The sequence below is a fragment of the Erythrolamprus reginae genome, chromosome 9, assembly GCF_031021105.1.
Source record: "Erythrolamprus reginae isolate rEryReg1 chromosome 9, rEryReg1.hap1, whole genome shotgun sequence".
In the NCBI taxonomy this organism is placed as follows: Eukaryota; Metazoa; Chordata; class Lepidosauria; order Squamata; family Dipsadidae; genus Erythrolamprus; species Erythrolamprus reginae.
Window position 1 is genome coordinate 29695554 of NC_091958.1, and position 12311 is coordinate 29707864.

Here is a 12311-nt window from a genome sequence, read left to right on the forward strand (position 1 = left end):
AATAATAAAGGAGAAAAGCAACGTAGAACTAAGGAGAAATTTCCTGGCAGTTAGAACAATTAATGTGAAATGATTTACCTCCAGAAATTGTGAATGCTCCAACACTGGAAGGTTTTAAGAAGAGATTGGATAACCATTTTTCCAGCCAAACAGGAGATTAGACTAGAAGCTCTCCAAGATCTCTTCCACCTCTGTTATTCTATATTCTGTTCTATATGGTACAAGATGAGGGATCTCCAAACTTGGCAACTTTAAGACTTATGGACTTCAGCTCCCAGAATTCCCTACGCTGGCTGAGGAATTCTGGGAGCTGAAACCCACAAGACCTAATGTTGCCAAGTTTGGAGATTCTTGGACTAGACCCGGTTTTCCAAACTCATCAACTTCAACTCCCAGAATTCCTTAGCCAGGGTGGGGGATTCTGGCAGTTGAATTCCCATATCTTAAAGCTGCCAACTTTGAAAAACAGTGGATTAGACTGATCCAGCCAATTAATGCCACTAAAGTTTATTTCCCCTCCAAATTTTCAGTTTAAAAAAGTATGCAACTCTTTTAAATTTTGGACATTACGGCACTAGAGGGCTTCCAAAACTTACCCCATTTGAAAGAAACAGTAATTTCTTCCCATTTCACAGAAACAGTAATTCCTTCCCATGCATTAAATTATTTAAATTTAAATACGTGGGAAGGAATTACACTCCCCTCACATTTTAATTAAACAAAGGCTATCAGAACCGACCTGCCTAGCTCCAGACAGCCACTAGAAAGCAGAAATGGGAAATAGAAGAATCTACATTTAACAATAAAACCTAACTTCATTGTGTATAACTTTGTCCTCTCCTGTCCAAATATGGAGTGGACATCCTGGCATTTTTACAAGGCTCAACGTGGCCTGTCGTATAATTGCCCCCAGGCTCCCCAGACCACAAAGCTGGCAATCCATTTCAGAAGGATGCTTTGGCTTAAAAGCTCACGTTGCCAGGATTCCGTTCGCCTCATTCTCCCAGGAGTTTTGAACTCACGGAGAGTGAGAATGGAAAAGTCGGGAGGCATTAGAGCTGGGAAATTCCTTGTGACAAATAATCTTAGGTTAAGGGGAGGGCTTTGTAATCCTTTCATTTAAGACTGAGGGCTTCAGATTGGAACACGGATGGAGAGGGGAAAGATTGAGCCAGGCCTGAGATTCACACGGAAATACCATTTCTCAGTTCAGAAGCAACGCTCTAGGGAGCTTAGAACAAAATAAACAAACATAAGTAAATGCCGGCAGCTTTAAATGCACATAAGAATGTATTTATATTTTAATCCACTTGATGGTCCCTCCTCTGCCGAGGAATATTAAATTGTTTCTGGTGCAGATTAATTCCTGTATGGATAGTCCTTGGGTTACAACAGTTCCTTTTGTCACTAAGTGCTAAGTGAGAAATGTTTCAAGTGAGTTTTGCCCCATTTTACAGATCTTTTTTCCCACCGTTGTTAAGAGAATCACTGCAGTTGCTGAGTTAGCACCACAGTTAACTGAATCTGGTGACTATGATCACATGGCGCCACGACACTGCAACCACCATAAATAGGAGCCAATTGCAAAGCCTCTGAATTTGGATGGTGCAACCGTGGGGATGCTGCTGCAACCGTCATAAGCAGCGGCGGATTCCTGTTTTTGCCACTACCGGCGCACTGTGTGTGTAGCTGTGGGTGTGTGCACACCCCAGCGTAATTTTGCTTCTGCGCATGTGCAGGAAGCAAAATCTCATGGGGGGAATGAGCAGGCACATGAGATTGCGGCAATTTTTTTGATTCTGTGCATGTGCAGAAGCAAAAAATCACCAAAATCTCACAAGTGTGTGTGTCCCTCATGAGATTTTGCTTCCTGGACATGCGCAGAAGCAAAAACCCACTGGGATGCATGCATGTATGCAGGACACCTGAAGCTGCGCGCAGAGCTCAACTTTTACTACTGGTGCGGCGTCCTTTACCGTTCTGGCAGGAACCCGCTACCGGTTGTAAGTGTAAATAAAGGTTGTAAATCACTTTTTTCAGTGCCGTTGCAACTTTGAACTGTCACTAAATGAACTGTTGTTAAGTCGAGAACTACCTATATATCAAGAAGGATCTGACTACAAGTAGCGCTTGACCTGTGACCACAATTTCCATCACTAAGCAAAGAGGTCATTAAATGAATCACACCAAATGTTAAGGTCTTTCTTGCTATGTTTTCTTAAGCAAATCAACTGCAGATGTCAATTGAAACACACGGTCATGAAACGAATCTGGTTTCCCCCAAATACTTTGATTGACGGAAACAGGCTGGGAAGCTCACAAATGGCAAAGAGCCGTGGTGGCGCTGTGGTTAGAGAGTGCAGCACTGTAGGCTACTTCAGCTAACTGTTAGCTGTAGTTCAGCAGTTCGAATCTCACCATCGGCTCGAAGGTTGACTCAGCCTTCCATCCTTCGGAAGTGGGTCAAATGAGGACCCACATTGTTGGGGGCAAGGGGCTGATTCTGTCAATCACTTAGAGTGGGCTGCAAAAGCCCTATGAAGTGGTATATAAGGCTATAATTATGTGATTATGAGCCGCCCCGAGTCTTCGGAGAGGGGCGGCATACAAATCTAATAAAATGAATTGAATTGAATTGACTTTGAGACACACTCACCCCCAAAAGACAGCAGCACCTGGATTGGCTGTGAAGGTGAAAAGTTTTTGGAAACTAGCAAGATTCATTTTTCTCACTATGTACATATATACATCTGAACTAGACTGTGTTGTTTATAGTCCAAATTCTGGTCAAGTAATCGTGGAGATGCTGTGATGGTCATAATTTGCAAGAACCAGTCATGAGTCTCTATTTTCAATGTTGTTGAGTAACGTTGAATAGTTGCTAAATGAATGGTTATTAAGTCAACGACCACCTGTACGGAAACACCAAATTCCTTCCTTCTATTTCCCAGATTAAATGCAGACCTCTTGAATATTCCATATGAAAATTCAGGCTCGGGAGGAGAAGCAGAGAAAATAGCCAGCCCTCTCTTGGCGAGGATTTGAGTCCGTCAGATGTCTGTCTCAATTAAAGGCTCACCGCTTTTATCCCTGCCTGGCACCAAAGCTCTGAGCCTGGCAGATCAAATGACCAGCAGTGAATTGCTGAAAGGCTTAATTCTGTGCCATTGCCACCAACTGGCACAAGAGAGTTAAGGTAAGCATGCCCAACGGAGGCCAAGCCTCGCTCCTTCGGTCCTGACGCAGGCAGCGTTGTTCAAACACACAAATCGGAGGGCTCATTTCCTTCTGCAAATATACAACGGCGACAGCTTGCAAGAGCCTGCCTGTGGATCGTGCAGCTCATAAGGCAGGGATCCACAAAATGCATCGAGGGCTTCAGAATGAATGTGGTTGGGATCTTCCGAGGGCCTCCTTAGCATCCAAGAGCAGTCTTTCCCCGCCTCAGCAACGTTAAGATAAGAGAGAGAGAAAAGAGAGGGCAAGGAGAATTGTAGGTAAGAGGAGAAAAGGGTTTGATGAAGGAGGGAGTGTGCAACAAAGAACAGCCAGAGGGGCAGCCTGGGGTTGGTCAAAAGGGGGTGGACCAATTAATTAATTAAGATTTTGGCTTATGAAATAAAGAATAATTTGGAATTATGTGTATGCCATATTGAAAGGCATGCACAAAAAAAGAAAAAATATATGTGGACTTCAACTCCCAGAAGTCCCCAGCCAGCATGCTTTCTACGACCTCTGCAGCTCAGCAGAGCAGTGTTTTCCAGCCTGAGCAAATTTAAGATGTGCAGACTTCAATTCCCAGAATTCCCCCAGCCAGCAGTGCATGGCTGCCTGGGGAATTCTGGGAACTGAGATCCATGCAGCTTAAACTTGTCAAAGCTGGGAAACAATACACAAATGGTTGTTAGAAATAACACAAACAGAAATTGAATTCTCCCCGAAAGCTTTCCTATTAGGAATATGGGATAAAAAATACCCAAAACAAACACTTCATTTGATGACCCATATAAACACTGCAATGAGATTAACATATGCCCAAAATTGAAAAAATCAAGACACTCCGTCAGAAAAGCAAATAATAGAGAAAATATACAGGTGTGCAGAGATTGACCAAATGACAAGAGACATTAGGGTCATGAACGTTGATGAAACACACAAAGCATGGGATAAATGGTACGAATGGATGCAGAATAGAATAACCCAAAGAAATGTTAAAAGACTTATACAAACTCAGATAACAACAAAATAATACAGTGATACCTCGTCTTACAAACGCCTCGTCATACAAACTTTTCAATACAAACCCGAGGTTTAAGATTTCTTTGCCTCTTCTTACAAACTATTTTCACCTTACAAACCCACCACCGCCTCTGGGATGCCCTGCCTCCAGACTTCCATTGCCAGAGAAGCACCCGTTTTTGTGATGCTGGGATTCCCCTGAAGTTCCCCTCCATGGGAAACCCCACCTCCGGACTTCCGTGTTTTTGTGATGCTACAGGGGAATCCCAGCAGCACAAAAACAGGTGCTTTGCTGGCAATGGAAGTCCGGAGGTGGGGTTTCCCATGGAGGGGAGCCTCAGGGGAATCCCAGCAGCGCAAAAATGGGCCCTTCAGCTGGCAAAAGGGGTGAATTTTGGGCTTGCACGCATTAATCACTTTTCCATTGATTCCTATGGAAAACATTGTTTTGTCTTACAAACTTTTCACCTTAAGAACCTCGTCCCGGAACCAATTAAGTTTGTAAGACAAGGTATCACTGTATTTACATTTAGTAAGATAGTAGTTATCTATTTTTCTATTCATCTTTTTAATGACAAATCTAATCAATTAGAAATTGATATAATGAGATTTCTTTCCTTTCTATTGTATTTGAAAAACTAAATAAACCTTTTTTAAAAAAAGAAGAAGCTGGGAAACATTGTCCGGAAACCAGTTCAATTTTACCCCAGAGGAAATCCAGGGACTTTAGCCCAGTGCTGGGATTGCAGTCTTCCTCTGGAGCCATTTCCTGCCAATTTCCATAACTCATTTGAACAGGAGTTACCCCTGATGCATATAGAAAATATTAGAAGCATCTCTGATGTCAACAGAAAGTACTGCAGCATAAAACACTGCCGAATAATCCTTCAAAGGCCCACTGGCTGCCACATGTGCTCCGTTTCTCCTATCGGGACTGGCGCTGGGAGAGGTGAGAGCGGTGAGAGCGCACACTTCCCAGCTCCAGGGCCTTGCTCGGCCTTGAAAAACATAAGGTTTTTCAAAAGGGAGCAGGGCCTGAAAAAGAGAAAGCACTGAAACCCAGCTGAATTTAAAATCGGAATTGGTTTGAAAATCGGAATGCACTTTGAAAAAAAAGCATTCGGTGAGTTTAGCAGTTTCTTTTTTTCCACCACATTAAAAGCTAGGGGAGGATAACTGAAAATAAATGAGAAGGACTGAGGTGACATGATTAGCAGTCTTCCAATATCGCAGAGGTTACCACAAAGAAGAGGGAGTCAAGCTATTCTCCAAAGCAGTGTTTCCCAACCTTGGCAACTTGAAGATATCTGGACTTCAACTCTCAGAATTCCCCAGCCAGCATCCGCTGGTTGGGGAATTCTGGGAGTTGAAGTCCAGATATCTTCAAGTTGCCAAGGTTGGGAAACACTGCTCCAAAGCATTAAAAGGCAAGACAAAAAACAATGGATGAAAACTAATCAAGGAGAGAAACAACCTGGAACTTGGAGAAATTTCCTGGCAGTGAGAACAATGAATTAGTGAAACAGATTGCCACCAGAACCTGTGAAAACTCCAACACTTATCAGGCAGCCGCCTTAACATGGATTAGAGACTGGATAGTATTAGAAGATAAAAGAACATTAAAATTAGAAGGACATGATCTTATGCTTGGCTGGCATGCCTTTTTACGGTATGATAAGGATAAAAATCATTCATATTTCAAAAGACATACAACAAGAAAATATTTGTTGGAAGTCTGGAAAGACATAAAAAAGAACCATTTTTTGACCATTCCTGAATGGATCTCCCCCTTAGAAGCAATAACACACCCAAACTCAATAAGGGAAATGAAAATAATAAGATACAAGGATTTACTGGACGATCAAATGAAATTAAAATCTAGAACTAAATTACAAGAAGAAGGGACCACAATTGATTGGTGGCAATATGCACAGATTCAGTCTAGACATCAGAGAGATAGTACGACATATATTTTTAATAAGAATAAAAATTTATTAGGTAATTTATTAATTACTAATCAGACTAAAATAATAGGGAAAGTTTACAAATACCTGATTGCCCACAAAAATATAGATTTGACCTTAAAGGATAATATGATAAGTTGGTGCAAAAATATTGGTAAAGATATAGATATAAGATACATGGGGAAAAGTCTGGATCTCAAATTGGAAAATGACAAAATCAGTTTCCCTAAAAGAAAATCAAATTAAAATGTTTTATAGGTGGCACCTTCCACCAAATAGGATAGCAAAAATGTTCCCAAAGGCTTCCCCATTATGTTGGAAATGTAAGAAGGAAATAGGGTCCTACTACCATCAGTGGTGGATGTGTAGTAAAGTTAAGCTTTACTGGAAAATGATAGAAAGAATAATAAAAGAAATAGTAAAACAGGAGATAGAAATAACCCCGGAATTTTTTTTACTGGGAATAACCAATCAGAAATATAAGAAAGAAATTTTGTATTTAGTTATTCACATTTTGACCGTGGCCAGGATAATATATGCGCAAAATTGGAAAGGGGAAAATATTCCCAAAGAAGAGGAAGTCATTAAAAAAATACTAGATTGCACTGAAATGGATATGATGACAAGATGGTTAAAAGATCAAGAAGAAACAGAATTTTATAAAATATGGAACAAAGTGTATATATGGATAAATAAGAAGAAATAATAAAAAGTTAAAACAAACAAATAAACAAATCAGAAAATTGTATTAGTAGAGATATGATTTAAGTGTTATATTAGAATTAGTAGGGATAAGATTTTAGAATTATGTTAGAATTAGTTTATGCATGAAGACCTATTATAAAAAGTTAAACAAATTTCTTCTTTTTATTTATAATAATAAGTTGATTTTAAGTACTTTTTTAAGTATTCTTTTTTCTGAATTGAAATTTTTACTTTTAGAATAAGCGGGGAAGATACAACCCCATTTCTATGTTAAATGTATGTTTGTCAGTTTTGTCTATTTTATGAAAATTAATAAAATTTATTGAAAAAAAAGAAAAGAAAACTCCAACACTGAAGGTTTTAAGGAAAGAGCTTGGACAGCCATTTGTCCAAAATGGTAGAGGTCTGCAATGGCGAACCCATGGCACGCTTGCCACAGGTGGCAACCAGAGCCATATCGGAAGGCACGCAAGGTGTCATCTCCAGTGCGTAGGTGTGGGCTAGCCAGCTGGTTGTCTTTCCTGAAAGCACAACGGACAAACGATTTGCCCATTTTTTCCACCCTTCCAGTGAGGCCTATGTGCATGCGTGGGGATGTGGGGGTTGTGCGCAGGGGCAGTGAGGGGTGCACCTGTGTGTGGGGAGGGAATGGGTGTGGGCAGGAGCATACGCACGTAAGCACACACATCCTTTTGTCACATGAAGCAAGAAAAGGTTCACCCTCATTGGCAGAGGGCAGTGGTTCCCAACCTTTTTTTGCCCATGCCCCCCATCTCCACCCCCCCCATGACATATAATACTTACTATTCAATTCAAGGGATGAAATGAAAATAACCTACATTTCGAATCACTTGAGCTATCGAACAAGAAATTGTATATGAATAATCAACATGGAAGGGCAAGCTATAACCATGAAAGAAATTGATACCGCGGGTCATTTAAAATCAAAATGTCAACTAGATAGTTGACCTAACTCTTTTCTCTGCTCCTTCTTCATCTTTTCTTTTCTTTTACCCTTTGATTCTACCTTTATCTTTATTTTCTCTTTTTTGTTTAACTTGCATGATTGAGATACTTTGTATTTAATGATGTTCTCTTTTTAATGTATACAGTATACTTAATCAGGACTATTTTTTTTTAGGTGAACTCCTACTCATGTAGGGGCCAGGGGTATAGGGCCTCCCACTTGAGCAGGGGGTTGGACTAGAAGACCTCCAAGGTCCCTTCCAGCTCTCTTATTCTGTTAACTCCAATGGGGCGACATATTTAAAAGCTGAACATTAAGGTTTTTTGGGGGGGTCATTCATTCACTCCTGAGCTCTATGGGGAAATGAAGCCAAAGGTTTGTGCTAACTGCTCCTCTGGCACATCTTGCAGGGGGGCAGCCAGGGAAAGGGGGCATTTGCAGCGGAGCAATCTGGCTTTGTCCAGAGTCAAAGCACTTGGGAGACACACTCCCCCTTGCCCACTAAACCTCCCAGATCATTAAGTGCCCACGGAAAGCCCAGATATTTAAATGGGCCTGCAGAGACCCCAGCTTTGCCTTCCCTCCGCGTTTTCACTTCTCCAATCACATCCAGCCACCAACAGATGTGGCCCAGCCAGAGAATCACCACAGCTAAGGGGAGCACACCATCACAGCTTGTGCCGGCTTGAGCAAGTGATTCATGCTGCGTTCTAGACCAGAGCAAAAAAATCTCTCAATCTCCCTCCCTCCCTCTCCTTTTTTCTCTCCCTCCTTCTCTCTCTAATTCCCTTTCTCTCTCCCTCCGTCCCTCCCTCCCTTCTTTTTTCCTCTCTCTCCTTCCCTCTCTCCCTGACTCCCTCCCTTTCTCTCTCTCCCTTTCTCCCTCCCTCCCCTTCCCACTCTCCCTGACTCCCTCCCTTTCCCTCTCTTCCTCCCTTCTTTTTTTCTCTCTCCTTCCCTCTCTCCCTGACTCCCTCCCTTTCTCTCTCCCTCCCTCCTTTTCTTTCTCCCCCCCTCTCTCTCACACACACACCCATGCACCCACCCCGAAGCCTTCCTGTGAAGAGGCCGAAAGGGAGAGCAATCCCCCCACCCTCCACCCAGCCAGACTAGCAAATGTCATTCACAACTTTTGCAACCGCTCCTCCAAAACAGGTAAATTCCAAAGGCCCGACGATCTTCCGCGGAACGAGGCGCCAGGCGGAGAAACGCACCCGCCGAGACCGATGACTCACTCGCTGCGCCGGGACGAAGTTTCTCAGATTTCGGGCGCTTCGGAGGGAATGAACTCCCCGGGACTTCTAAATCGCGGCGGAGGCCTGCAAAGCGGGGGCTGCTCCCGGGCTGGCAGGGAAACCCCGGCTGGGCGTTTGAGGGCTGGCTTGGTACTGGCCGAAGGGCCGCCAGGCTGCCGGAGAGCAGCAGCGCCCCGAGATAACCTGGGGGGCCGGGTTGGAGAGTTGGCTCCTCGGGGGTCTAAGCAGCCGGCAGCCCCAGGCGACCCCCCACCCCCACCACCAGAGTAGAATTTACGCCAAGAACCCCCCCCCCCCACTTCTCCTCCGGGCAATGAGAACGGGGTGCAAGAGACGGCAAGGCTTAATATAGCAAAGGGGTGTGTGTGTATTTGCAACCCGGGTTTTGGGGAGGGGGCTTTCCCAGTAGGTGCCCCCCTCCCCCAGTTTAAACGGAGCAACCGATCCAGAAGGCGCTTTCCCGGCGGATCCTCTCTGCGGAAGCCACACCGGACCCAGCCAAGAGCCGCGGAGGCGAAAGGGGGGGTTATTCCAAGAGACCCCCCCCACCCCCCTTCTCTCCTCTTAGCGTTCCGCCAGGCAGGCTCCCCGCACTCCGCTCCCCGTCCTTCCACTCCACTCCCCCCTACACACACCCCCCACCGGAGCAGCCGGCCGTGGCGAGTCTCTGCAGCCCGGGCTCTGTCTTCCACGAGCCGCGGGTCTCCGGATCGGATCAGAGGCGCCACCCGGCTTCCCTGGCCGGGAGAAGAGGACCCGCGTTCCGCTCGCCCTTCCGAGCCGCAGGGTTTACGTGCCAAACCTTGGCGGCTCCCGCTGCTTTCTCCCTGGAGGAGCCCGGCGGACTGAGCGGGAGCGAAAGCTGCCTCACTGCCCGCTCCGCCTCCGTCCCAGGCCCGGCCTCGTCCTCCTCTTCCTCCGTCGGCCAGACCGGCCCGGCTGCCGGCGGAGCGGCGCTGAAGTCCAGCCCGGAGCGGCGTCCTCGTCGCAGGGCACATTCCGCAGGGCCGGCAGCCGCCGCCGCAGGTAAGGCAGGCGAGCTGGTTCTCCTCTCCCGCCTCGCTCGGTCCCGGCCGGGCTGGCCGCTCGGCCTCCCGCCCCTCCCCCCCTTCCGCCGGTGGAGACTCACCAGGTAGTTCATCTTGGCGGCCCGCCGCGCTCCTGAGGCGGCCGCAGTGCCCGCTCGCTGGGCGCCTCCTCCGCGCCTGATCCGGCCCGCCGAGCCAGCCGGGCCGAGCGAGCAGCGACAGAGCCCGCCTGCCCCGCGGCGCCTCCGCCTCCTCCTGGCAAGGAGGAAGGGGAGCCGAAGCCCCGCCGCCCCCATTGGCTGCGGCGGAGGAAAGGAGGCGGCGCCCGCTGAGGGAAGGCCGGCCGAGACTCCCTCCGACTGGCACCGGGCGGGCCTCCCTCCGGGGGCGGGCGGGCGCTCCTAGGGCCCGGGCCGCCCAGACACAGGCGGCTTGTCTGACGCAGCTGGCCGGGCCTGCCCGACCGTGCCAGGAGGAAAGGCCCCTGTGAGGCCCCCCACCCGGCCCGCCTCGACTCTGCCCCGGCTTCGGGCTGAGAAAAATCGCCTCTGAGGGGAAGAAGAGCGACAGGCAGGCCTCGATTTACTGGCCACCATGGCGCCCGTCGCTAAGCGAAACATTTGCCGAGTTTTGCCCCGTTTTACGACCTTTCTTGCCAGGGTCGTTAAGTGAATCGGCCTTGCCTATCGGAAGGTCGCCAGAGCAGACCACATGAACCCCAAGGCCCTGCAAGCGTCAGTACAGGGTGCCACTCCAGTAGCGGCCCACTGATTGCAGAATTCTGGCGCGACGGCTCCAGTCTGTCTTTGCCGGTCCGTGTGCACCACCATCTTTAAAAGATGTTGTTTCCTTCTGCGCACATGCTCAGCTGAAAATTGTGGAAAATTATTTTTAAAAATAATTTTCCACAATTTTCAGCTCTCTGAGCGTGCCAGAAGGAAAATTGTCCCTCCTTGCATGCCCAGCAGCAAAATTGCACTGGGGACGTGCACATGCAAACGCACGCACACAAAACAGCACATAGTGCACCGGTAGAAAAGGTAAGGAAGCTGCCCCTGGTCGGTGGCCCTGGTCGCTGCCCCTGGTCGGTGGCCAAGTGGCTTGAATTTGGATCGCGTGAGCCATGGGGATGCTGCATTGCTCATAAGTGAAAAAAAGGCCATCGGTCACTTTTTCAATGCCGCTGTAACTTTGAAAGGTCACTATATGAAGTGTTGTAAGTTGAGGACTACCTGTACCCTTGGTTAGCCCCAAGCTGGTGCTCCTTGAAGGTTGGATCATCCCCGACAGCATCAGCATCAAGCAAAAGTAGAATTGAAGCAGAGGGGGCTTTCGCTGAGCGTGCTGTCCAGCCTTCAGCCCCGTCTTCCTCCCTACCAAGAGAATAAAACAATTTGGAGTGGACTGTGGGATTGTGTGGCTCAACTACATTGAGCGTGGGAAAGCACTGAGGATTATTAATTTGGTAACATAATCATGTCACAAGTATTTGCTAAGATGACCTTTTATCTTCCTATGTTTCAACTGATCCTCAATTTTGTATCCAGCCCGTCTTTGGTGTGTACAACCTTCATTATTTATTTGTTTGTTTGTTAAAAACATGTACAAGGTAGCAGGTGTTGGTAAGCAAAGTAGTTACAAATAATAGGACAGTAGGATGGGACAGTAGGCAGATGCGCTTATGCACATCTCTTACAGACCTTAGGAATGGGGTGAGGTTGACTGTAGCCAGCCTAAGTTTTGGGGTTTGGGGGAAGAAACCGCATAGTCAGGGAGTGCATTCCAGGCGTTGATCACTCTATTGCTAAAGTCATATTTTTTGCAAGAATAGAATAGAATAGAATCCTTTATTGGCCAAGTGTGATTGGACACACAAGGAAATTATCTTGGTGCATATGCTCTCTGTACATAAAAGAAAAAGATACATTTTATTTTATTTTATATTTTTATTTATTTATTTATTTATCCATCCATAGACTCGGGGCGGCTAACAACAGTGGTAAAAACAACATGCGACAATCCAATACTAAAACAGCTAAAAACCCTTATTTTAAAAACCAATCATACATACAAACATTCCATACATAAATTGTACAAGCCTAGGGGAAAAGAATATCTCAGTTCCTCCATGCCTGACGACAGAGGTGGGTTT

At 46.3% G+C, this 12311-nt stretch overlaps 1 protein-coding gene across 1 annotated transcript in view; it reads right to left on the minus strand.

Annotated features, from left to right (window-relative positions):
- The window catches only part of BCAR1 (BCAR1 scaffold protein, Cas family member), a 71286-nt gene extending 60905 nt beyond the window's left edge, over positions 1-10381 (minus strand). The window contains exon 1 of the mRNA XM_070760679.1: positions 10261-10381. Coding sequence (XP_070616780.1) covers positions 10261-10272 — 12 coding nt within the window. The 5' untranslated portion in view covers positions 10273-10381. The remainder of the gene's footprint in view (positions 1-10260) is intronic.
- Between the last annotated feature and the right edge of the window lie 1930 nt (positions 10382-12311).